Source organism: Drosophila ananassae, chromosome 3L (assembly GCF_017639315.1).
Source record: "Drosophila ananassae strain 14024-0371.13 chromosome 3L, ASM1763931v2, whole genome shotgun sequence".
Taxonomy (NCBI): domain Eukaryota; kingdom Metazoa; phylum Arthropoda; class Insecta; order Diptera; family Drosophilidae; genus Drosophila; species Drosophila ananassae.
In genome coordinates, this window is record NC_057929.1 from 4,958,015 (window position 1) to 4,984,171 (window position 26,157).

Consider the following 26,157-nt stretch of genomic DNA (forward strand, 5'->3'; position numbering starts at 1 on the left):
CTCAGATCTCCCACCGGCATTTGTGGGCTCTGCCGACGTCTCAGAAGTGGCATTTGGCACGGCACGGCATTGTAGCATTTATGCCCACGGCATTCGAATTGAGGCTTCAGATTCTCGTCATTGCTCGTGGAAGGCGCATCGCATCGCCTCTCGCTCTCGTCGTATTTCAGTTTTTGTGAAAGCTCAACGGGCACGCCCACCCCCACGTACCACCCACCGGAAACCCACCCGCGTGTGCTTATACCTTTAACTAAAAAAAACACTCTAAAAACCTAACAAAATGAGCAGTAAGTTGGGATAAAAAAGAAATGAAAGCAAACTGCAAGCGCCACTGCAGCAAAAAAAAAAAAAGCAGAAAAAAAAATTAAATAAAAAAGAATAAAAGAAAAGAGAAAGAGATGGCGTGTGTGTGTGTATGCATGGCTCATAAAAGGCCCAAAAGGAGAAAGCCTGCCCTAAGTTAAAGCTCCTTTGGCGTTATTCCAGCTAATAATCGAAATTTTCAGATCCACAAATCGCATCCTCACCTCACATAACATTCGCTTTGGGAGTTATTTTCAATAACCGAGTGATAAGCGCAAAGTTCTTATTTAAAATACGACAAAAAAAAAAAAAAATCGAAATCGAGCATAGAGCGGCGGTGTGTGGCCACTACGACCTTTACTGACCTTCAATAGCATTCATAGCCTGCCCGTTCCGCTCTCCCGTCCTCCCGTCCATCCCTTGTCCTCCCCCCCCGCCCCGACCAATGCCAAGCACTAAAATGTTGCTCTATTTGTATGAAAAAAAAAAACGCATTGGCATATTTTTGTTTGTTTATGAAAAGTATGTGCACAAAACTGCTGATAACACACGTTATGTGAGCTTTAAGAGAGCGCAACTAAGAGAGTAAGAGAGAGAGACCGTTATGTTTTGTCAAATGCAAAAGGGAGGGGAAACTTGGGGGGAGTGTGCTCCATTTTGTTGTGATTTCGCGCTTTGCGCTTTGTACCTGGCCCTACGTAGCGCCATTAGGCGCCTTATCAGCGTTATCAGCCGGAGTGCTATTTCCGCATCTTTGGCCCATTGAGATTAGCATTAATGGGATGGAATGCATTTCGCCTTGGCATTTTCACACGCGTTCTGACGTCCAACGATCATGTTTGATGCACACTCTATACTACCAGCACAAGTCCGCCCATAATTGTATACTATACGCACCATTCTATATAATTTATAGATTCTGATCTATTTATAACGCCCTGTGTATACGTATGGGTTGGAATTATGGCTGGCGACAGGCATTAACAAGTTTCTGTTTTCGAAAATACAATTTTTCGAAAAGTTTTCCACGCCCGAGAACATTCTTTGTGTCGCCCACTTTCAAAAAAAAATTGGGCAGAGAAAGAAATGTTTATTTTGGGAAAAATGTAATTTTAAAATTGAATTTTTTATATTCTTTTTATGAAATTCCATTATCTCAATTATAGCTATGATTTGTGGTTTAATAAACTGCATTTTAAACATGATTTCCAACAATTTCAGGCCCGAAATGATTTCAAATTTGTCTCTGACTGTGTGGGAGATACAATGTCTGCCCAGAAAAGCCATTAAATCTGCACGGATTTATGCCCGCATTAATCATCGACCACGGCAGCTGTGTGTGATTGCCTTTTGCCTTGAGTTCTTAGCCCGCAGGGATCTCCAGCAGCAGCAGCAGCAGCACCCCTGACATCCCATCCCTCCATGTGATTCAATTTCTAAAATTGCTGTCGGTGCCTGTACCATGGGGATCCAATGCATCGCCTACCAGCACCAGCAGACAGTCTCATTTTATTTCACTTCACATTTGCGGGGCCTGCTATTTTTAGTGGCCTGCTCTTTCGGATACAGAACAGTATCTATAAGATACTCGTATACACATCATGCGGCCTGCTGCCGGCTAAAGATTTCCCGCAGAACTTGTTCTGCGCCTTGCACTCGCCAATTTGTGCGTTGGTGTCGCGCCTTGGTTCCCCATTTTTTTTTCTTCTCTCCTTTCCTGCCACATAATGCATTCCCCTACAGTCGAACTTCGATAGGTCAGATTGTCAAAAAAAAGATACATTTCAAGATAATGATTTTTCTAGATTTTAAGCAGTTTTCTAGTATATATCTATGAGATGTAGACCTTTATCTATGATTTTTACCATCTATGTTAAAAATTGAAAGAAATCTTGAAGCTATAGCTATTTTAAACTTATTCCAAATATCTTTTATATGAAACAATTTATAGCCCACCATAAAATTCAAAAATTCATCAAAACTTTGACTGAAAGGGCTATTAAATCCCCTGGATTAGAGTGTCCAATGTCTCATCACTACGCCGTTGACTAGAGAACTCTTCTTTTTAAACAATAGATATAAGAACAGAATGCCTCACGATCTAGAAATAGAAATATTTCGAAAATTGAGATTTAAATTAGCGGTAGTGGACTGTTCATACTTTGCGGGTAATTTGCCGGCTGCAGACTGTTGGCGACACTTTAATGGGGACCCTGACAAACGGGTTACCGGATGCCCACACCCTCTCAAGGTCCCCACCCGACATCCCTCCTCACTCATCTGATTGCCGAGCCCATTCATGGATTGTCTGGCGGGTTAATCTGATCCGGGTCCACCACGCTCCAATGGTTGCTCATTGAAGTCACTTGACCCAGACCCGCAAAAAGCTCCAAGCCACGACCTTTTTCACGGCATTGCTTTGGCGGGGCGCTTTATCAGCTTTATTGTGCTCGGGGCATACGTGCAGGAGAGTGGACCTAAGCCAGGGCGCAAGCGCCGCTCGCAAAGAGAAGCCAGGATTTAAGAGAGACCAGCAAAGCTTTCCCATCGCTTGATTCTATCTCTTTGTACACTGCAAACAAGCTCATGGGATTTTCCCCACCAAATTAGCTGTCACATATCTTGCTAATTTATTTATTGTTAAGATTCTCTAGTGCTAAGCATATTTTAAGGAAAATGTCGCGAACGATTGTCGTTTTGACAATTTCAACAGTTGTTGAGAGGTTATTTTTGGACCGAGTGTTGTTTATTTTATTTTATTTCAATCGCCACAAAAAATTTATGACGTCTATTGTGTGAGATTCCTTTTGATCGTTTTCCACGCCATAAGTTTTATTGTTTTTAGTTTGTGAAAATTGTATTTATTTTATTGTCATTTTTTGCACACATCCGGTAAGTCAGAAGTTATTAAAATTCATTCTAGTATCGCCGAAAGTAAATGATTTCATTTTTATTTTAGGCACAACGATTCATTTCACATGTTCCAACCACCCACCCACACACACACCCACCCACCACAATAGAAAAGAAAGCATCTGTGAACTGAAGTCCGCATATCTTTCATCCGCAAAACAAACACAAACACACACCACACACACACTAGCACACACAAGCATTAGAGGTGTACATAGAGGTGGAGGATACAAATGCAATCTGAATTCAATCCGAACTCAATCCCAAGCAAGATCAGCCAAAGCTCAGCCTTAGCCCGCTGTGCAGCACCAGTATCCATCAGTATGCGTATCAGTATCTGTATCTGTATCTGAGTGCGTGTCCATAGCAGCCAGAAGGTAGTTGTTGTTATCCACCTACTTGTTGTATCCTTTGCTTTAAAAAATACCTTTCAGTTCGCTTCTCTAAAACCAAAAACCAAACTCAACCAAAAACCAAACCAACCATGTATAGAGAACTCTAATCTGAACCTTAACCCGACTAAAGTTCAACGAAATGTAAAAAGAATATATACAGACACACCCACACACAACCTTGTATATATCTACAAATTATTACCCTCTGATATCGTAGCATTAATACCCCAATAATCATTATGTTCAAAATTCACTTGTCAATAATCAAAATTGGAAATAAAAACAAATCTTTATGTTTATCTCTATCTTAACTCTAATGATTTTTTAATTTTCCATACCAACTACAACAAGAATGCATGGATTACTAAGATTAGGGGAACATATTTCAAATAATAGTTTAAAACAAAAAAAAATAAAGAATAGTTCGAGAATAGAGAGTGCAACTGTTTTCAATCTAATCTAGTCTAAACTAATTCCCCACCACCGTGCGAGGGAGGCATCTGATGCCCCCGAAAATCTCATAATCGCCCCATAAACATATAGCATATAGGATAGAAGCCAGCGCCATGAATAATTATCTATAGCTTTCGCTAAAATAAATGCCAACTACGCAGAATTCTAATTGCTCGTTTCGACTCGACTCGCCTGCCAATTCTTTATGATTTTCAATTTTCATTTTTTTCCCCTGCTGTTGCCGTTTCTCTTTTTTGCAAATTTTCCTCGTTTTTTTTGCTTTTTCGCTCTCTCTAACAAAGCAAATGAAATTTGGATGCATGTGGGTGCCGCGTGCCGCATGTGGCGTGCCCCGCCCCACTTGCCCCTCGCTGACGCACACACCACCTACCTACCAGTACTGTACATATGTATGTATCTATTGAATTTCATGCGGGAAACCCGACAGATACTTGTTTATTTATAATCTACACTAGTCGGCATATATATTTTGACATAGCGATGCTTCATTTTCTTTTTCAATTATTTCTTTATTTAAAGGAAAACAATTATTGATTTAATTTCAAATAGATATTAGTAATGTTTTATTACCAAAATAACAGTTTTAGGTTTTTTATAAATGTATTTTGTATTTATTTTTTAATTTAAACTAAAATAAACTAAATTCGATAGGTGGCATAAGTATTTTGACATAGCTTTGTTTCACAATTAAATATAACAGAGTGCAACAGTGATTCTGAACCTTTATAGTGAAATAGTAGGAATTGTTTAACTGTTCGAGTATTACACAAAACCGTGTATAAAAAATTGTTTAACACCCTAAAAATCTTGATTTATTTTAACAAAACCAGTTTTCGGGACTTTTTTGCGCTTAAAAATTCCTAAACTCGTTTTTTTAAACCGATTTCAAAATTGCCGATGTTTTTCAATAGTTAAAGGTTGTAACTTTTGAAAAAAAAATATATCTTCGATTTTTTTAGGCAAAAAGGACAAAATTTTTACACCTGAAACTGACATTTTCGCCTTTTGATCGTGTTTTTCGGATTTTGACGCCAGTTTTTCGGTACAACTTACAAAATTTCTGTCATGAATGCCACATATCAATGTTGTCTCATTAATACTGAATAAAAAGAGACAAATTTCATTAAAAAACTATGAAAATTGTTGAAGTTATAACGGTTATTCCAAAAAAAGTCAATTCAACATTGCGAGCACTATAAGAATAAGAGCATATTCCTACTGTTTCTCCGGTGCGCTCGCAATGTTGAATTGACTTTTTTTGGAATAACCGTTATAACTTCAACAATTTTCATAGTTTTTTAATGAAATTTGTCTCTTTTTATTCAGTATTAATGAGACAACATTGATATGTGGCATTCATGACAGAAATTTTGTAAGTTGTACCGAAAAACTGGCGTCAAAATCCGAAAAACACGATCAAAAGGCGAAAATGTCAGTTTCAGGTGTAAAAATTTTGTCCTTTTTGCCTAAAAAAATCGAAGATATATTTTTTTTTCAAAAGTTACAACCTTTAACTATTGAAAAACATCGGCAATTTTGAAATCGGTTTAAAAAAACGAGTTTAGGAATTTTTAAGCGCAAAAAAGTCCCGAAAACTGGTTTTGTTAAAATAAATCAAGATTTTTAGGGTGTTAAACAATTTTTTATACACGGTTTTGTGTAATACTCGAACAGTTAAACAATTCCTACTATTTCACTATAAAGGTTCAGAATCACTGTTGCACTCTGTTATATTTAATTGTGAAACAAAGCTATGTCAAAATACTTATGCCACCTATCGAATTTAGTTTATTTTAGTTTAAATTAAAAAATAAATACAAAATACATTTATAAAAAACCTAAAACTGTTATTTTGGTAATAAAACATTACTAATATCTATTTGAAATTAAATCAATAATTGTTTTCCTTTAAATAAAGAAATAATTGAAAAAGAAAATGAAGCATCGCTATGTCAAAATATATATGCCGACTAGTGTATAACTACGATGCTGTTCTTTTATTTCTTTTGATTTTTTTTTGCTGAAAAACCGAAACTAATAACTACGAAGCGAAATTCTTTGCCAGCTGCTGCAGTGAAACGTGCAATGTAACTGTAACTGCAACTTGTATCTGTATCTCTATCTTGTATCTATATATTTTGTGATATCTAAAAGTGTTATTTGCATCTCTTCCTGAATAGAGTTCGCTTGGGTGACGCTGACGACAAATGACACGTACTCACTGGGTGCCTTGGTGTTGGCCCATTCACTGAAAAGGGCCAACACCGCCCACCAGCTGGCCGTTCTGGTCACGCCCACCGTTTCGGAGGCGATGCGCGACAGACTAAAGGACGTGTACAATGTTGTACAAGAGGTCAATGTGCTGGACTCACAGGACGCCGCCAATCTGGCGCTCCTCGCCCGCCCCGAACTGGGTGTGACCTTCACAAAGCTCCACTGCTGGCGCCTGACTCAGTTCGAGAAGTGCGTCTTCCTGGACGCCGATACCCTGGTAAGATATATGACTCAAAAGCCATGGATTTGGAGTGCTATTGGTGTCGATTCTATTCGTAGGTTTTGCAAAATTGCGATGAACTGTTCGAGCGAGAGGAACTGTCGGCTGCTCCGGATGTAAGCTGGCCGGATTGCTTCAACTCCGGCGTGTTTGTGTTCAAGCCCAGCGCTGAGACCTTCGGCCAGATCACAGAGTTCGCCGTGAAGAACGGCAGCTTCGATGGCGGCGACCAGGGCCTGCTGAATCAGTTCTTTGCCGATTGGGCGACGGCGGACATCAAGAAGCACTTGCCATTTGTTTACAATGTGACGGCCTATGCCTCCTACTGCTATCTGCCCGCCTTCAAACAGTAAGTTCCTATCACCTCCCAGATAACGAGTTTCGAAGGCAGGGCCCTAATGCGAAGATAATATTGCATTACAGGTTCAGAGATAAGATTAAGATTTTGCATTTCGCCGGCAAACTGAAGCCATGGCTGATTCAGTTCAACTCGGAGACAAAGACCGCCAGCGTATCGTCGGACTATGCCCATGCCCAGGATCTGATCCAGCTGTGGTGGAACATCTTCTGTGATAATGTGATCCAGTCCCTGTCCACCGATATGGTAAGTCATATATTGATGGATTATTTCCTATCTAGCGAACTATTTGCAGCCGTTTACAAGCCTCCACCTGAAACTGAAAGACAGAACTCGTATCGCTCGTTATCTTGAACTAAATACTAAAGCTAATCTAAGAATTTTATTGTTTAACCCCATGTACTTGTTTTGCTCGCGCTACCCCCCTGATATACCCCCTGCTTCTTCGTTTCTTAACCCGAAACCCGAAATATTGAAAAAAAAAACGCAAGCAAACGCCAGGAACTGTTGCAAGTGAACCAGAGATCGCTTCAGAGGTAAGCAGATAGATCTCGCCTAGCATCCACCAATCCGTAAATCCGTAGAGACCTTGAGCACCCGCAGTGTAAATATCTTAATTATAACTCAAATATTTATTTATTTATTTATCCATCTTTCTGTGCGCCAAGTAAATAACCCAAGCAAACAAATCCCCACCGATCCAAATCCGAAATTTTTGCTATTTTTTGCCAATAGCTGACCTCGTTATCGTTTCATTTCGGTGCCTCTCTTCTGTTTTTCTAATTTAAATACTCGTATCTTCTCTGTTCTTTGCCATTTTTTGTTGATTTTTCCCCCAATTAGCCGCCACGCCCCACAGTAACCTCTTTTTTTTTTTTTTTTTGGTTTTGGTTTTGGCCCCACCGACAGACATATGGACCGTTTCTCAATTGGGGCTATCTGTTCTATTTAATTTATTTCTTTTGTATTTTTCTGTAATATTTGTCCAACTCTCACTCTGTGTGTGTGGTGTGTGTCCCATGTGTGTGTTTGTCTTAGTGTTCACTTTCTTTCTGTTTTTCTCTAATTTGCATCGATTTGGCCAAGTGCCAAGGAAATGTTTCGCTTTACGCCATAGATAGATGGAAATGATTCAAATCGAAACGGTGGGCTGGGACGGGGGTTGATGGAAGAAATGTCTCTTGAATCATTGGATATATATCCCATAACCCACACAGACACCCACCCACAACTACACACACACACACACACACATGCTATATCCTTTCTGTTTCTGTCCTGTTCGGTTTTTTTTTTTTTTTGAATAGCAATCAACTTTTAATTTGATCAACTTTACTTTCATTTACTTTTTATTTTCCTACTCCGGCTCTCCCATGTTTGCGCATTCTGTATATCGTATTTTGCCATAAATAATCTCCGGACTGCCTGTGTAAATAAAAAAATATATCTAACACCGTGTCAGTGCCTCTGCTTGAACCTAACGCACTCGCAAAGCGACTATGCTTCGGACGAGCAATGGCTAGATCAGGACTACGAGCAGCGGCAGCAGCATGAGTACTACCAGCAGCAGCGGCTGCACCACCACCTGTTGCACGAGCGCCAGTTCCGCGATCCTTGGGCAGATTACTATGAGAATCTGGAGAAGGAGCAGCGGCAGGCCGACGAGCATCACCACAATCCCAGCCAGGACAATGGGAATGCAAATGCGAATGCCTATGAAAGTGCCACTGAGTGGCACAATGACGATGCATGCCACCCACCATCTCAGTCACCACCACCACCGATTCCTCCTCAAACTCAATCCTCCACTGCCAATGCCAAAGAAGACTCAGCATCCGTAGATGTGAATAGCAATGAGCTGAACCACCCACCACCTGAACATGCCACCTCAGCCTCTGACTTTGCCATGCCCAATGCCTCTGCCTCTGCCACGCCCATGCCCACGCCTACGCCTACGCCCTCGTCCACGCCCACGCCACATCATTCCGTGCATAGTCAGACAGTAGAAAATGCGACAAACCACCAACAAGAGCAAGAAGTCGCAGCCAAAACGGCGCCTGAGGTAAAGGCCATCAATCTAGCTCCGGCCGAGATACACAGAAAAAAATTCTTAAAGGCATACTATCTATCTATCTATCTATCTATCTTTCCATTAAAGAGTGGTACAATCTCTTCCATTAGTCTTTCATTCTTAAAGATTATCTATAAAGAATAACTGACACATGATGAAAAAAACTTGTACCTTAAAGAAGAAGCCTTGAATTTTGTTCTGTGTAGAAAATCCAACCAAGTGCCAACCAACCTCCCACCCAACTCACATCGGCTAGTGGTGTCCTAGTGCAAGTTGAAGTGCAAGTGCTAGTTGATAGTGATAATGTAATCCTCTGGTTTCCGTCTAGTCACTGTTTTTGCATACGAAATATCCTTCGTTCGTTCATTGTCCTTCGTCCTTTTGGTCATCGTTCATTGTTCATGGTAGCTGGTCCTCCGCTTAAGGGTCATGGCACCGTTTTGTTTGTGGCCTGGATAGAAGCATAAAAGCATTTGTTGATTTATTGTTAGTTGGCCTGCCACCTGGTCAAGCATACATATATGTATATGGAACATGGAAAACTCGTTTACTTGCCACTGTCCAGTGTCCAGTGTCCATCGCCCTCTGTCACATCGTCATCCTCATCATCGTCATATTCATTGCTGGGATATTGAGATTCAAAGAGCAGCAGAAACCACCTTCATCCTTGTGTTGCATGTTTACGCTCCACCTCTCTGTATTATCCTTCACCGCCGCATAGTAATCTGCCAGAATGTCGACGGGAGCAGTCAGTTGCACCACCGTAAGCAGCAGCAGCCAACGCGTCGTATACTTGATTTATGCCTCAAACAGCACTCCGTTGTCATATTAATCATACGCACTGTGCACCGTAACTAAGATGTATAAATGTTTCCAACTGTTTAGTAGTCAGTATGTGGTAGTCTTAGATATATGTTTTTAGAATGTAATTGCATGATAATCCTACCCAGCACACCCCCTACAATGCCCCCAAATCCCCACTCTAGAAACTTAAATGAAAGTCAAGGGAGATTAATTTTTGATTGCATACTTTCAGGCGGGCTTGGCAGGAGCTCTGTCACAGCTGAAGATTGGCCAGCAGCGCACCACTGAGCAGGAGGCCTACGAGAACCTAATGCGCCGCCAGTGCTGGGAATCCGGACAGATCGACTACTCCGGCGCCGATTCCTTCGACAACATCTGGAAGAAGATCACACAGACGCTGGAAAAGAAGCCCGATGCCGATCAAACTGGTAGCTCTTAGAAACAAAAACAAAACACATATCAAAAACAAACAAAAAAATACTAAAAACAAGCAAACCAAAACAAACAAATGCAAATCGTTCGTTATTTGTCGTTTTGTTGCCATTTTTTTTGTTGTACACCCACACACACAGACACAGACTTCCCTTCAGTCCTACAATCCTCTCCCCAAAAAACACACACACACAGCCATGTTTAACCCTTGGGAGGCACATACAATGTCAAGGCTCCCGCCCCCGCCTAATTGAAATTTAAGGTTTTTGGCAGAAAATATGGCCCGAAACGAATTCTTCCGAGTGTCATAAATGCAATTTTTATTTCGCAGCAGCACACACATAAATATTCGCATACATGGTAGCAATCTTGTTATGCCAAAAGAACTGAGCAAAAAAAAAATTAAAGAAACAAAAAAGCAACCAAACGCACAGAAATTTTAATTAAGTTTTCAAATTAAACTTTTGCTGTCGCTGCTGCTCCTGCTGCTCTCGACATACGTGAGATGTAAGCTAGTGCGCCAGTACGAGTGAGTGTGTGTGTGTGTGGGTGTGTGCTGCGACACACTTGGCACACTTGCCTCAATTGGGGCAACCCCACCTTACAGTCCTCTCCCCTACCCTATTATACCTCCACCATCAGACACACACACTCACAAAAACACTTGGCCCCGGCCACAAACTTTTACACTTCATTGTATTTTAATTGAAAATTTTGTACTTTTGGCACTTGGTGTATTTGCCGATTTGTGGTGATGACTTTTTGGCTCATCTGCATCAGAAATTCATTGTAGCATAAGCCACGCCCCCTGCCCTTATGCCCTCTATTCCCTTTAACCCTTGACCCCCCACTTTGTGTACATATGAATAAAAACCAACAATGAGTGTATAAAATAACTCTAAAAAGCAACTATTTCAAAAAAGAAGAGAATAAAGTAAAAAATCAAAACTAAACTGTTGCCAACATTTTGTGGCACAATGTGTGTGCGTCTGTGTGTGTGTTACAGTGTGTGGTGGCGGTGGCATGTGCCCCGCCCATCCATCTTTGTACGCCCACTCTTCGGATCGAATTCGAACTTTGAGCGTAATACGTTGTTTGTTTCAAGTGTTTTGCCGAATAACTCTCCTCTATACTCTTACTCGTATCTAAAATGTATGTTATTACTTTACTTTTGAAATATTGTCTTAATATTTATTCGAGAAACAGCAAACAAGAACAAAAACAAAGAGTCCCCACAAAAAAAAAACAACACAAACAAATTTTCAATTTACGAAACACTGTTTTTAAATGTGCATTTTTATTTTAGTCTTAAGTTCTTAAGTCTTCCACTTGCGTTTATTGCTCTTTCAGTTGTGTACTTTTAAGCCAATTGGGAAGTTTTTTTGTAGCCAGCACCATTTCATCCATCGCATCTACGTATATATCACCCTGTACTACCCCTGACTATTTGGCCGATTCGAATTTAAAATAAAACCCCTCTCGTCTCTCGTTACCTTACCAAACCGCATTTCCAGATAATGATAATGATAGTGACACAGCTAACACACTTAGCCAAAAACAATTGCTAACCGAGGTCGAGGAGGAGCTGAAGAAATCCTTGCCACAGCATGCCGAGATAAAAGCTTCCACTAATAAAGAGCTCCAGAAGAAGGTGCTAGCTCAGACAGCTCAGCAAGCTCAGCCGGCTCAGCTTGACCAGCCACGCCCTAACAAATTACCGGCTAACGCTTCATCTGCTGCTGATGCCACCTCTTCCCATTCAAAACAGAATCCACAGAGACGGAGTCAGGAGTCGCAGCCGGAAACGAAACCGAAACCGAAACCAGAACCCCAACCGCAGCAACCGCAGCACATCACATTGCCAGCTGGAAACCGAAACGGAAGCGGAAGCTCAAACGTCTCCAAGAACGGCAAACAGAGAGCCGGCCGCAAGCTCAAATAGCAATTACTGAACCTGCTGATGCACTACAGCTGCCTGCCACACCTGGCGTGTCGCTCTAAGGCGCGCTACCGGCGGCTGGAACCAAAACCAGACCCGGAGCCCCAACCCGTACATGTCTAATCCGGAGATTGATTCGTCGAATCCCAGATCCCCCCACGCAGAAAGTACAAAGTGAAAGTGAAAACAAAGAAACAACGAGCTATGCTGTATAAAATATTTGCTTACTAAGCGGCTCTTAGATGAGGTGACTAGGGGTTTAGCTAAAAATGATCAATTAAAAAGGTTTACCGGATTAATCCGGTATTTATAATCAAAATAATCAAAGTAACTCATTGAAACATTTCAAACATGCTTTCTTTTTTTAAACAAATTGATTAAAAGATATTATTTTATTCATTAATCTTCCATTAAAGTCTTCTAAGACATCGAAATTAAAATGAAGTCATAAGATTAGGAGAAATTAGAAAATGTTTTTGATGTAGAAATATGAAATAATTGTTTCGAACTTTTTGATTTGATTAAAAGCAAATCAATTTATAGTTAGAAATCAATAAATTAAAGCTTAGTGTGCTTATGAAACTTATTAAAATCATCTAAGAGTCGCTTGATTAACACTAATCGCCAGTCTGCCTTACGGAGGAAACCGATGCAATATCGTAGAATTAGGGTAGCCTAAGAAATGCAACTACTAGACATAAACCGCAAGTGCTTTGGATAACCCCCGATGCAAATACACACACGCCACATGATATATACTCTCTGAAGAAGAGCTTGGGTTGGCCAGCAGCTTCTCAAACCCATAAATTATAAAACATTTACTCTAAACACTCCATAAACTTCACACAATAGAGCTTATTACTTCCGCCGACATTGAGGACGGTAAGGTGGAGTTCGACAAGAAAACGGGCATCACCACCACCTACAAGGTGATCGAGGGCGGCTATGAGGTCATCTCCACCATTCCCCAGCCGAATGGTACCATCAAGACCCAGACCCGCACCTTCTGGGACCCCAAGCCCGTCAGCGAGGAGGACATGAAGAAGGAGCAGGAGAACAAGAAGCTCATCCAGAAGCGGATGGGCAAGGAGATTCGCATCGATGAGCGCACCACCATGCTGACCCGCGCCATCGAAGGTGGCTACGAGGAGGTGTACACCACGGTCAACGAGGACGGATCCCGTGCCACTCGCACCAAGACCTTCTTCGACTCGGTGCCCGCCGATGTGGATGACGCCACGGCCGCCAAGCTGAACAAGAACATGAAGACCGTGACCAGGAAGTCGTCGGTGGACTCCACCGATTCCACGGAATCGTCGCGCCGCCTCGTCCAGAAGCAGCAGAAGAATGTGGTGCAGAACTACGAGGACCAGAAGTCCACCACTACCACTACCACCGAGCGTCGTGTGTCGGTCAGCCAGAATGTGGAGATTACGGAGAACAACCGCACCGTCCGCAAGAACTCCCTCCAGGAGCAGAACATCAAGGCCGTCACCACCACCTCTGCCACCGACAGTGGCAAGAAGAAGAAGAAGACCAAGTCCTCTGCCCCACCACCGCCAGCTGACTTTGTGCAGAACGACACCACCACTGTGGCCACTAAGCGAGTTCCCGGCGGAGTGGAGTACACCTACTCGACGGAACTGGAGTCCGGCAAGACCATCACCACTTCGAAGACCGTTTACGAAGAGGAGGAGGTGGAGCTCACCGAGGAGGAGATCAAGCAGTACAAGAAGACCCTCAAGGATGCCGAGAAGCACAAGAACGTTACCACCTCCAAGAAGTTGAAGTCCGAGTCGGGCACCAAGAAGATCGTGCCTTCCGAGAATCCCGGAGATGTCACCACTGTTGAGACCATCAAGATCGAGGGTGGCACCGAATACCTCTACACCACCGTTACCGCCGAGGGTATTGTGAAAAAGGCCAAGAAGACTGTCTACGATCCGGTGCCATGCAGCAACCCCGAGGAGGACGACGAAGAGGAGATCATCGAGGAGTACGAGGAGGAGATCATCGAGCCCGGCGAGAAGAACTTCAAGACCATCGAGACGATCAAGCAGCTGCCCACCAAGTTCGAAGGTAACTGTCTCTTAGAGATATTTTAATTATGAACTAATTAATAAATTTATTTATTTTTCTTTTACTTTATTTCAGAGGAAGTGACCATTACCCATGAGAAGAAAGAGAAGAAGGTAAAGAAGTCCATGGTCATAAGCCAGTAAGAAACGCCCGCTCACAAACACACTCAAACACTCGACACACACCCATGTAAGGCACACACACAACACTACACAAACACCTACACTGAAAAGCTTTAGAATAGACTTCTTAGCCAATTCAAACGGCTCTGCGAAGATCCCAAGCTAATTATCGTGACGTATTTCAGCATCCAGTTCAGTTAGTTGCGAGCGGTCTTTGCACGCTACTCGTTAGCTTTGTTCTCAATTACTTTGCCAGCTATCTAGTGCCCTAGAATGTATTACAAAATATCCAAAATTTATTGCGAAAAGGAAACTCTCTAACTTAAATGTATCCACATTGTTTAACAAATTAAAGATCACGTTTTGGTTCTAATTCTTATTGACTTTCCTCTTGGGGCTGGGAGACGTCTTCTTAAATAATTTTCGGAGAAGAACACAGAAAGCCAGAACCGGAAGAAGGACTACAGCTAGAACTAGTCCGATCACATCCAGAAGGTAGAACTGATACCAGGGCAGCTCCACACCAACGGAAACTAAATGGGGAGCTCCTCGATGCTCGATCACATAGTCGATCCAGTACATGGCCGTGTCCATGGCTCCCAGAGGTCTGTCCCGGATTATTTTAGAGGCCTTCTTCATGTTGTCTCGGTACTTGGGGTTCTCCAACAGCTCCCGCAACGAACTACGAAGCTCGTCTGCGGTGAACGTCTTGTAGTCCAAGACCAAAGCAAAGCCTGACTTCTCCCCCCTCTTGAGGTTCGAATACTGATCGCCGAAGATGGGAATGCCCAGAATGGGAACTCCATAGTGCACCCCCTCTTGCAGTCCAAAGAGTCCTCCGTGGGCAATGTACACCTTGACGTTGGGATGTGCCAGAATATCGGTCTGCGGCATCCACGCCTGGATCTTCACATTGGCAGGTAGGTTGGGGGGCAGATTTTCATCCTCGAACTTCCACAAAACCCTCTGCTTGAGGCTGCCGAAGACATCGAGAAGGATTTGGAGCTTTTCGGGAGGCAGGTCCGCATTACGCACTTGAGAGCCTAAAAAGTATATGGAGGTAAGTATGGAGTAAGTGCCATCCTTGTGCTTGTTATCCTTAGCTCTTACCTAAACTGAAGTAAATGGCTCCGTGAGTGGCTCCGTCGAGGAACTTCTGGAGATTCTCTGGCAGAGCCTTTGGCTCTTTGATGTGAAGTCCTCCCACTGGAATCATGTTGTAGGAGAGGGGTCTTGGCGATGCCAAGGGCATGTAACTATTTATGAAAATAGCAGAGACATTGGCTTCCAGTTCCTTTATAGTCGGCACTCTATCCAGTTTTTTGGAAAAGTGCTTCTGGAGGACGGCGTCCTGCTCAGGGTAATAGGAGTATCTTCTCAAGAGGTCATCTGCGCTACTCATGAATACGTTTCCAATTCGCTCCCACAAGGACATGCGGTCGGAATAGGGCATATACAGATAAGGAACATAAGACCACGGATAGATAATGCCAACTATTTGGCTGAAATAGTTTGCGTAGCCAAAAGTTGAAATGGTAATGGCTGGAATCTGATAAAGGTGCCCCAGGATGAGGGCCCCCTCGTTGACAAATTGTTCCACCAGCAGGAGATCATATTTTCCCTCTTTATCCTTAGCATTAAATAAGGCCTGGAGTTCGGGGGTTTGAAAGGCAAAATCAGTGCTCTCTGGCCCAATCACGTGCACCATTCGAGAGAAGGTTAACTTGTTCACTTCGGCCATCTCTATGACAGTATTGGTGTTGGTCAATTCCTTCACTAACGAGAAAAAATGTAGTATAGACTTAGTATCTAAGCTTCAGATTAAAATCTTTCAAAAGCTTACTTACTCCTGTTCCAGGACGGATACCAGCCAATCACAATTTCCTTATAATTAGGACCCAAGTTTTCCTTGGCCAAGGAATGAGGAGTAATAAAGGTAACCTCATGACCTCGCTTCACCAACTCCCGGATGATGGCATTTATGATCACGAAGCGGCTTGTGGCGGGAAAGATAAAGGCTGCCAGGATGCGAGCGCCTTCTCCCAAATCCAGCTGGTGGAGAGCCACCAAGCTCAAGAGGAGTTTCTGCAGTACATTTTTAAACTTCTGCAATTAGAAGAAGTTATTAGATTACATCGACTTCCTCCACCTTTTTTTATTTCACCATTAAGTTTTAATTGTTTGATAAGAGAGAAGTATAAGAAACAACATCGCTTCCTAAAGCTTTTTAAAGAGTTTTCTGGTAATTCTACGATCTTCAAGGTTCGATTTAAGAACTAATTAATGTTATAATCATCCACAAACCATATTGTCTATCGGTCTTTATCTCTATCCACAGAGCTTTATCAACAACCGCTAGGTCTTAAGTCTTCCAGACGACTAAGAAGTGCCAGCTGATTGGGAAAGTTTTTAAGCTTCGATTTCATATAAAAAGTATTGCCCATGATGCTGCAGAAAAATGTATAAAGGTGTGGAACTATCGTAATCTGTTGGAGAGTGGAATTCTAGATGATTCTGTTTTTATTCAAGTAAGGTGCAAGTGGACGAAACTAATTTTTGTTTTCATGCTTGAATGTAATATAATCTAAGTCTAGAATGGACACTGGGTTTCCTACTGCCTACGGCCTATTCACAAACATCTAACCCCATGACTCTCACCAAGCAAAGTTCACCACAAACACCCAATATAAACGAGAATCCCAGCTGATTAGCTAATAGGTTCTATTTTTAAACCCTTGCAGAGGGTTACAAAAATATAATTTTTGTCAAAAGGATGCAACGCAGTGAAGGAGGCATCTTCTACCCTATTTTCCATAAGGCTCGTCCAACTATATCCGATATTACATCTCCATTTAAGTGAAAGTGTATTTCCACTTCGGCTCCACTGAAAGGTTTCTTTACTTTCTTGTTAATATTCATAGTACTCATAGTAGTACTAAAAATACAAAATTGTGGCAGGTATTAAGTAAAGTGCCTAGTGCATTTTTACTATTTATTGATTAAAATCAAAATAAATATTTGTTAAATTGCAATTAGGTTAAAGGGCTAATTCTTCTTGACCTTCTTATTTTGAGTGTTTTTCCTTGAACATTTTCGACAAATGAGAAGTATACAGAGAATCGGAAGAAAAACTATGGCCACACCCAGTCCGATGACATCCAGGAGGTAGAACTGGTACCAGGGAAGCTCCACTCCAACGGAAACTAAATGGGGAGCTCCTCGATGCTCAATCACATAGTCGATCCAGTACATGGCCGTGTCCATGGCACTCAGAGGCCTGTCCCGGAATATTTTGGATGCTTTCTTCATGTTGTTCCAAAACTTTGGATTTTCTAGCAACTCCAGAAGGTTCTCACGAAGCTCATCTGCGGTGAACTTCCTGTAATCCATCAGCAGCGCAATTCCTGCCTTTTTGCCCTGATTGAGGTTTGAATACTGATCGGCATAGACGGGCATTCCTAGAACTGGCACCCCGTAGTGTACAGCCTCCTGGAAGCCAAAATTTCCGCCATGAGCAATGAAAACCTTGACGTTGGGATGCGCCAGGATGTCTGCCTGTGGCATCCACTTCTGAACCATCACATTGGCAGGAAGATTGGGCAGAGACTCGTCCTCAAACTTCCACAAAACCCGCTGCTTGAGGGTTCCAAAGACTTCCAGGAATATCTTCAGCTTTTCGGGTGGCAATTCGGAACTGCGGACTTGAGAGCCTGGGAGGAATAAGGATTTTAGACATTCTTCTATTTCTTTCATATCGTGAGCACTTACCCAAACTGAAGTAAATAGCTCCGTGAGTGGTGCCATCGAGGAACTTCTGTAGATTCTCAGGCAGAGTCTTGGGTTTTTGAATGTGGAGTCCTCCCACGGGAATCATGTTGTAGGCCAGTGGTCTGGGCGATGTCAATGGCATATATCCATTCAAAAGAACTGCAGAGATGTTACTTTCCAGTTCCCTTATTGTCGGAACTCTATCCAGCTTATTGGCGAAATGTTTCTTCAGAATTGCGTCTTGTTCTGGATAATAGGAATACCTTCTTAGAAGGTCCTCTGTTCCACTTATAAACACATTGACAGTTCGCTCCCATAGGGGCATGCGATCAGAAAAAGGCATATAGAGGTGAGGAACATACGACCAAGGAGTGACAATGCCAAACAGTTGACTTAGATAGTTGGTACCTCCATAGGTCATGACGGTAACAACTGGAATTTTATATAAGTGGCTCAAAATAAGGATCCCCTCATTGTAGAACTGTTCCACCAACAAAAGGTCGTACTTTCCGACTTTGTCCTGGGCATTAACCAAAGCCTGGATTTCGGGCTGTTCAAAGGCAAAGTCTGTGCTCAGAGGTCCCAACACATTAACCATCCGGAGGAAAGTCAATTGATTCACATCAGACATTTCAAGGACTGAGTTCACGTTGGCCATTTCTTTCACTAAATAATTATTTTTGACTATGGTGTATTTTTAGTTGAATTGGATGTTACTTACTCGGATCCCAAATGTTAGCCTGGGCTATTAAGATCTCCTTATAGTTTGGTCCCAAGTTCTCTTTGGAGAGGGAGAAGGGCGTGATAAAGGTCACTTCGTGGCCTCTTTTCACCAATTCCCGGATAATGGCATTGGTCATCATGAAGTGACTCGAGGCGGGAAAGACAAAGGCCGCCAGGATGCGAGCTCCGTCACCCATTTCTGGTTTTAGGAGAGCGACAATGCTCAACATGAGTATCTGCAGGACATTCGTTATCCTCTGTAAAAAGTATATAGGTTTTAAAAAAAAATTGCATTTAACAGGTAATTTCATCCATTCAAGAAATACAATCAATTTCCACATTAATAATCCTTTGTCGGGATCATTTCCGGACCTCGTGCTTCATAGACTCTTAATACCATTAAGCTCAACAATCAAAAAATCTATTAATTAACTATAATGATCAGGTCGCAAAGTTTACAGTGACATTTTAAGAATCCACTGCCATTTCTTATAACCTCCATAAAGAAAATTTGTTTAAAATAATAAGTAAACAAACCATTTTGATTTTTTTTCTCGAAATTCTATCAGCGACTGACTAGTTGGAAGTCTTCCAGACGACTATGAATTGCCGGTTATATGGTTTGGTTTTTATACCTCAGAAGTACTTAGAAAAATAATAAAGATAATGAATTTAATAGATTAAGTGCATAGGGTAGGTCTCTATGTTGTATATATGAGTATTTATCAGTTTAAAGAAGCTTCTATATTAGTGTTAATGTATCAGATGCTTAACAATAAAAGCTGATAAGAGATTCATATATATATTTATATTGAGAAAGTATTGTTATTTAAAAAATTTCGATAAACATATGACTCATTTAAGTATTTCAAAATATTTTGTAACTGGTGCGCTTTAACATCGCCACAAAGTTCCTAACTATTAATTTATTTAATTACAGCCATCTCTGGGGGCCATTTAGTCCTTCACTGCATTCATACGCCCAGAAAATTTCAACAAAAATTTAAAAAATATTTCGAAACCGCCTCATGGAGGCTAAAAATTCCACCGTGGGAAATGAACACTTTGAGGTTGGGGTGTGCCAAGATATCGACCTGCGGCATCCAATTTTTCAGTAATTAATAATGAATATTTATTTGTATCTTAAAGGGGACTTACTTACTTATGGCCCAGGACTGGTATTGGTCAATCACGATTTCCTTGTAGTTGGGGCCCAAGTTTTCATCAGCCAGGGAAAATGGTGTAATGAAGGTGACCTCATGACCTCGCTTCACCAACTTCCTAACAATGGAGTTGGCCATCATGAAGTGGCTTTTGGCCGGAAAGAAGAAGGCTGCCAGAACCCGATACGCATGACCTGAGGCCAGGTGTTGGAGGAACACGAGGCTCAATATAAGTATTTGCAGGGAACTCCTAATCTTCTGTAATATTTTGAAATTTAATGATAAGATTGTATAAGCCAAAGGTGTATCAACATGTTTTAAGTTTAGGTTACATCAGTTTGCTAAGAGATAATGCTCACTTGTCATTGCAAGCTTGCATTTTTCCACCTGTTGGTGCATCGGCATCTGGGAGTCCAGATTAAAAATTTTAAATAAATAATAAAAACAATTGATAGATTAAAAGAAACTTCCTGAAATTTTTACAATTAAAATAAGTAATTTCACAATTTAATGAAATAGTATTTGTTTGTTAACAAACCATTTTGATACCGGCTGTTGTTTTCAATGGGAATAGTTCCTGATAGAGCAACCGACCCTTTCGGCGGCTCGGAGACGACTACAAGCTCCAAGCAGATAAGAAAAAGTTTATTTTGTTGAATTCTTGATAAACTTTAAGCTACTTTCAGATCAGACTTTCAGATACTACTTTTTGTGATACAAGATGAACGTTCTGGTCTATGTGATATTTTCTTTTCTTTTTTCTTTGGCAAAAAGACTAATAAACAAAAATTGGTATGAGTAAAGTAGCTTTAATGTGATTAAAAAAATATTTATACTTTACATAGAATAAACACAATTAGGTATTTTATAAATTTCAATTCTTCTTAAGCTTCCTTTTGGGACTGGTGGCTGTCTTCTTGGAGCTCTTTCGGCAGATAAAAAGAAGTGCCAGGATTGGCAGTAGAACTACTGCAAAAGCCAGTCCAATAACGTCTAGAAGGTAGAACTGGTACCAGGTAAGCTCTGCACCAACGGAAATAAGATGGGGAGCTCCACGGTGCTCGATCACATAGTTTATCCAGTACATGGCCGTGTCCATAGCGCTCAGAGGTCTATCCCGAAATACTTTCGATGCCTGTTTCATGTTGTTTCTGAACTTTGGGTTCTCCAGCAACTCAAGAAGGTTCGAACGAAGCTCTTCTTCAGTGATTTTCCTATAATCCATGACCAGTGCAAGTCCTTCTTGTTTTCCTTTATTGATAGTTGGATACTGATCAGCATAGATGGGCATTCCCAAAACAGGCACCCCGTATTGAAGAGCTTCCTGAAAGCCATTGGGTCCGCCATGGGAAATGAACAACATGACATTGGGATGTGCCAGGATGTCTGCTTGTGGCATCCACTTCTGAACCATCACATTGGCAGGAAGATTGGTCAAAGACTCCTCCTCGAACTTCCACAAAACCCTCTGCTTGAGGGTGCCAAAGACATCCAGGAATATCTTGAGCTTTTTGGGTGGCAATTCGGAACTTCGGACTTGAGAGCCTGGAAGGGATATCGATTTAAGGGTTTCTTCTATTTCTTTTATATCTTGAACACTTACCCAAACTGAAGTAAATAGCTCCGTGAGTCGCGCCATCGAGGTACTTCTGTAGATTTTCAGGCAGAGCCTTGGGTTTTGGAATTTGAATCCCTCCCACAGGAATCATGTTGTAGGTCAGTGGTCTGGGCGACAGCAACGGCATAAACAAATTCATTAGGATCACAGAGACATTGTTTTCCAGTTCCCTTATAGTCGGAACTCTATCCAACAGTTTGGAAAAGTGTTTCTTCAGAATGGCATCCTGTTTGGGGTAATGGGAGAACTTTCGTAGCAACTCCTCTGACACACTCATGACCACATTTTCTAGTCGTTCCCATAGGGACATGCGTTCAGTGTAGGGCAGAAAGATATGAGGTACAAAGGACAATGGGGCTACACTGCCAAAAAGGCCACTCATATAGTGGGAATGGCCAAAAGTGCAAACTGTTATGACAGGAATCTGATACAGATGGCCCAGGATGAGGGCGCCCTCGTTGTGGAACTGTTCGGCCAAAAGTAGATCGTACTTTCCCACCTTGTCCCTGGCGTTTATAATGGCTTGGATGGCAGGTTGCTCAAACGCGAAGTCGGTGGTGAGAGTCCCAATCAGGTAGACCATACGGAGAAAAGTAAAGCCACTCACATCCGTCATTTCCAGAACTGAGTTTGTGTTGGTCAACTCCTGGACTGTCAAAGATTAGCTTCGGTTAAGTCCAGTCGGTTAAGTAACTATTATTTTTGCAATCAACTTACCCACAGGCCAGATGGCGTATTGGTCGAACACTATTTCCGTGTAGTTGGACCCTAAGTTCTCTTTGGCCAAGGAAAAAGGGGTAATGAAGGTAACTTCATGTCCTCTTTTCACCAATTCCCGAATAATGGAATGGGTCGTCATGAAGTGACTCCGCGCCGGAAAAAAGAAGGCTGCCAATATGCGGGATCCTTCAGAAAAGTCGAATTGTTGAATGGCCACAAGGCTCAAAAGTATTATTTTTAATTCATTTTTAAGCTTCTGCAATAAGATGGTACAAAAAATTTAAAATCACCACGTTTATTTATCGTTAAAATTCACAAACCATTTCTTTTTCTAAAGAGATTTTGATTTCAACCGAACTGTCCGAAGATTTCTAAGCGAATGAAACAAGATCTCTTAATAAAAACTAGTTATTGCCAAAAGTTTTAAGTAAAAAAAATTTATGCAAAAATTTTAGGAAATCAAAATTTAAAACCAAATAGATTAGTCTTTTCACTGATTCCTGATGATCCCAAAAACTTGTTTGATTCAAAAACTGGTTTAGTTACTTTATTGAGGTTTAATTTAATTTCACAAGCAAATATTAAAACTAAAGTTTTTGGATAAACAACATAAATATTATGTTTCAATTCTTCTTAATCTTCCTCTTAGGACTGTTGGACGTCTTCTTGGAGCTCTTTCGGCAGATACAAAATAGCGCCAGGATGGGCAGTAGGACTACTGCCAGGGCCAGTCCAATGACGTCCAGGAGGTAGAACTGGTACCAGGGAAGCTCCACACCAACGGAAATTAGATGGGGAGCTCCTCGGTGCTCGATCACATAGTCTATCCAGTACATGGCCGTGTCCATGGCGCTGAGAGGTCTATCCCGGAATACCTTCGATGCCTGTTTCATGTTGTTTCTGAACTTTGGGTTCTCCAGCAACTCAAGAAGGTTCGAACGAAGCTCCTCTTGAGTGAACTTCCTGTAATCCATGACCAACGCCAGGCCTGATTGCTTGCCATTATTGAGGTTCGAATACTGATCGGCATAGACGGGCATTCCCAGAACTGGCACTCCGTAATGAACAGCTTCCTGGAAGCCAAACAATCCGCCATGGGCAATGAACACTTTCACGTTGGGATGGGCCAGAATGTCTGCCTGGGGCATCCACTTTTGCACCTTTACGTTGGCGGGAAGATTGGGCAGAGACTCGTCCTCGAACTTCCACAAAACCCTCTGCTTGAGGCTGCCGAAGACATTCAGGAATATCTTGAGCTTTTCTGGTGGTAAGTCTGCACTTTGGACTTGGGAACCTGTAATAGTAGATTATAAGTTTCATCCTTTTTATACCCTTGCAGAGGGTATTATAATTTTGGTCAAAAGTGTGCAACGCAGTGAAGGAGACATCTCCGACCCTATAAAGTATATATATTCTTGATCAGGATCACCTCCTGAGTCGATATAAGCATGTCCGTCTGTCCGTCTGTCCGTCGGTCCGTCTGTCCGTCTGTCTGTTTCTACGCAAACTAGTCTCTCAGTTTTAAAGCTATCGAGTTGAAACTTTGCACACACCCTTCTTTCCTTTGCAGGCAGTATATAAGTCGGAACGGCCGGGATCGGTCGACTATATCCTATAGCTGCCATATAACTGATTGATCGGAAATGCCATAACTTTGGTGTTTTTTAAGTTGGAGGGTTGAGACTTTCCACACATGTTATATTTGACCGAAATATCTTGTGTACAAAATTTTATAAGGATCGGCCGACTATATCCTATAGCTGTCATAGAACGATCGAAATTGGCATAACTTTGTTGTTTTTTAAGTTAGAAAGATGGGATTTGGTACAGATTCTATTTTGGGAAAAAAAATCTGATTTGTCGAATTTCATAAGGATCGGCCAACTATATCCTATAGCTGTCATATAACTGATTGATCGGAAATGCTATAACTTCGTTGTTTTTCAAGTTAGAAGCATGGGAGTTTCAATGGATTCCTCTTTTGGCAAAATAATTCGATATGCCAAATTTCATAAGGATCGGCCGACTATATACGATCCGCTATATATCTAATAATATAAGATGCGTGGCGCCACCTAGCGGACTGCAACTCAACTGCAAGGGTATATAAACTTCGGCTCCGCCCGAAGTTAGCTTTCCTTTCTTGTTTTAAATACTTTCAAATCACTATATCTTACCCAAACTAAAGTAGATGGCTCCGTGAGTGGCTCCATCGAGGAACTTCTGAAGATTTTCTGGCAGAGCATTGGGTGGCTGAATGTGGAGTCCTGCCACGGGAATCATGTTGTAGGAGATCGGTCTGGGAGACGCCAATGGCACATAAGTGTTCAGTAAAATGGCCGAGATATTTCTTTCAAGTTCGTTAATTGTCGGAACCCTGTCCAGTAGGTGAGAGAAGTGCTTCCGCAGGATGGCATCATGCTCGGGATAATAGGAGTATCTTCTCATGAGATCCTCGGTCGCACTCATGAATACGTTTCCAGCACGGTCCCACAAGGACATGCGATCAGTGTAGGGCATGTATAGGTGAGGAACGTAGGACCAGGGGGAGACAATGCCGAATAGTTGGCTTAGGTAGTTGGCGTAGCCAAAGGTTGAGACGGTAATGACCGGGATCTCATACAAGTGACCCAGAATGAGGGCACCCTCGTTGTAGAACTGTTCCACCAGCAGGAGATCGTACTTCCCGACCTTATCCTTGGCGTTGATAACGGCCTGAATGCCGGGCTGTTCGAAGGCAAAGTCCGTGCTGTGAGTTCCCATAACGTTCACCATTCGAAGGAAGGTCAGTTTGCTCAAGTCTGTCATTTCCAGAATGGTGTTGGTGTTGGTCAGCTCTTTGACTAAGGATAGTGTTTTATTTTAGTTAGATCATAACGTCAGTTGGGTCGTACTTACTCTCAGGCCAGAAGTTGTACTGATCAATTACGATCTCCTTGTAGTTGGGACCCAGGTTCTCCTTAGCCAGGGAGAAGGGAGTGATGAAAGTGACTTCATGACCTCGTTTCACCAGCTCTCGGATAATGGCATTGGTCATCATGAAGTGACTTTTGCCGGGAAAGAAGAAGGCGGCCAGGATACGAGATCCTTCGCCCAGATCGAGTTGCTGGAGAGCCACAAGGCTCACAAGAAGTATTTGAAGGGCACTCCGTAACTTCTGTAAAACACAAAAGTAATCACTTGTTATCTGTTGAAGTGACCTATTTAGTTATTTTCCGTATCACCAGACTTCTATTTCACCACCCGTTGTTGTAGGTCTAGGTTTCTAATTGTTGATAACAGATGATTACCACTTGAAAGTTTATTTGCTTTTGTTTTTGCATTTTAAGCTTCTGAAAAGTTTATTAACCTTTGATGGCATCAATTTTGTAGCAAAACAAAAGCTTCTAAAGCTTCTAGATATTTAATTAATTTTATTAGATCGAATTCAACAAACCATTTTGCCTCCACTTGTTCAACGAGAAGATCTATTGGCCACCGACCAGCCCGACGACTCTCAAACGACTGCCAACCGAGAGCTGATAGAGCGTTTGAATAACCTGATATTTAATCGTTTATACTATATACAAATAATATGCATGACACGGCAAAATCTACCGATCTAGACAGGCCTCTGTAGTTCGTGAGAGGCACGGAAAAATCCACATTTTTTTTAAACGTATTGCCCTCTAAATTGGTTTTATTTTTGGCGTGGAGGTGGCGGCACGTGAATCTAAAACAGGTTACATCTGCGTAGGGGAAATAAAAGTGGCTAATTGCTTAATATCATCCTCAGTTATGG

The 26,157-nt window shown here is 41.9% G+C and overlaps 6 protein-coding genes and 2 long non-coding RNA genes across 14 annotated transcripts; 4 read left to right on the plus strand and 4 right to left on the minus strand.

Moving 5' to 3' along the window:
- Positions 1-146: 146 nt before the first annotated feature.
- LOC6495650 (ras guanine nucleotide exchange factor glfB) lies at positions 147-14,757 on the plus strand. The gene is made up of 3 exons (XM_001959262.4): positions 147-287; positions 13,036-14,262; positions 14,338-14,757. The coding sequence occupies exons 1-3, from the start codon at positions 281-283 to the stop codon at positions 14,403-14,405; spliced, it is 1,302 nt and encodes a 433-aa protein (XP_001959298.2). The 5' UTR covers positions 147-280; the 3' UTR covers positions 14,406-14,757.
- Positions 148-11,532, plus strand: LOC6495649 (glycogenin-1). 4 transcript variants are annotated; one of them, XM_032451086.2, is made up of 7 exons: positions 148-287; positions 6,266-6,576; positions 6,639-6,928; positions 7,003-7,183; positions 7,429-7,473; positions 8,400-8,999; positions 10,045-11,532. In XM_032451086.2, exons 1-7 carry the CDS (start codon positions 281-283, stop codon positions 10,249-10,251), a joined length of 1,641 nt encoding a protein of 546 aa, XP_032306977.1. In that variant the 5' UTR covers positions 148-280; the 3' UTR covers positions 10,252-11,532. The 4 variants fall into 4 exon arrangements, with proteins under 4 accessions (XP_032306977.1, XP_032306979.1, XP_032306978.1 ...); XM_032451088.2 differs by lacking the exon at positions 8,400-8,999; XM_032451087.2 differs by lacking the exon at positions 7,429-7,473.
- On the plus strand, positions 294-4,876 carry LOC123257221. The gene is made up of 2 exons (XR_006507228.1): positions 294-3,195; positions 3,263-4,876. It is a non-coding gene; the product is annotated as an uncharacterized LOC123257221 (long non-coding RNA).
- On the minus strand, positions 14,663-16,829 carry LOC6494976 (UDP-glucosyltransferase 2). Of its 2 annotated transcripts, none has more exons than XM_001959263.4 (4): positions 16,689-16,829; positions 16,232-16,490; positions 15,495-16,160; positions 14,663-15,427 (listed from the first exon to the last, which is right to left on the minus strand). In XM_001959263.4, exons 1-4 carry the CDS (start codon positions 16,689-16,691, stop codon positions 14,754-14,756), a joined length of 1,602 nt encoding a protein of 533 aa, XP_001959299.2. In that variant the 5' UTR covers positions 16,692-16,829; the 3' UTR covers positions 14,663-14,753. The 2 variants fall into 2 exon arrangements, with proteins under 2 accessions (XP_001959299.2, XP_014763090.1); XM_014907604.3 differs by lacking the exon at positions 16,689-16,829 and adding an exon at positions 16,549-16,682.
- On the plus strand, positions 16,825-20,504 carry LOC116654751. The gene is made up of 3 exons (XR_004309960.2): positions 16,825-16,912; positions 19,816-19,945; positions 20,025-20,504. It is a non-coding gene; the product is annotated as an uncharacterized LOC116654751 (long non-coding RNA).
- On the minus strand, positions 17,339-20,172 carry LOC6494977 (UDP-glycosyltransferase UGT5). Of its 3 annotated transcripts, none has more exons than XM_001959264.4 (4): positions 20,038-20,172; positions 18,874-19,132; positions 18,153-18,818; positions 17,339-18,094 (listed from the first exon to the last, which is right to left on the minus strand). In XM_001959264.4, the coding sequence occupies exons 2-4, from the start codon at positions 19,103-19,105 to the stop codon at positions 17,430-17,432; spliced, it is 1,563 nt and encodes a 520-aa protein (XP_001959300.2). In that variant the 5' UTR covers positions 19,106-19,132; positions 20,038-20,172; the 3' UTR covers positions 17,339-17,429. The 3 variants fall into 3 exon arrangements, with proteins under 3 accessions (XP_001959300.2, XP_044571307.1, XP_014763093.1); XM_044715372.1 differs by having other exon boundaries at positions 20,034-20,168; XM_014907607.3 differs by lacking the exon at positions 20,038-20,172 and adding an exon at positions 19,413-19,493.
- Positions 20,505-20,845: 341 nt separating the features above from the next.
- LOC6494975 (UDP-glucosyltransferase 2) lies at positions 20,846-22,805 on the minus strand. Its single transcript, XM_044715373.1, has 3 exons — positions 22,374-22,805; positions 21,642-22,307; positions 20,846-21,583 (listed from the first exon to the last, which is right to left on the minus strand). The coding sequence occupies exons 1-3, from the start codon at positions 22,513-22,515 to the stop codon at positions 20,913-20,915; spliced, it is 1,479 nt and encodes a 492-aa protein (XP_044571308.1). The 5' UTR covers positions 22,516-22,805; the 3' UTR covers positions 20,846-20,912.
- Positions 22,806-22,901: 96 nt separating this feature from the next.
- LOC6494974 (UDP-glycosyltransferase UGT5) lies at positions 22,902-25,911 on the minus strand. The gene is made up of 4 exons (XM_001959266.4): positions 25,813-25,911; positions 25,275-25,533; positions 24,554-25,219; positions 22,902-23,670 (listed from the first exon to the last, which is right to left on the minus strand). The coding sequence occupies exons 1-4, from the start codon at positions 25,813-25,815 to the stop codon at positions 23,000-23,002; spliced, it is 1,599 nt and encodes a 532-aa protein (XP_001959302.2). The 5' UTR covers positions 25,816-25,911; the 3' UTR covers positions 22,902-22,999.
- Between the last annotated feature and the right edge of the window lie 246 nt (positions 25,912-26,157).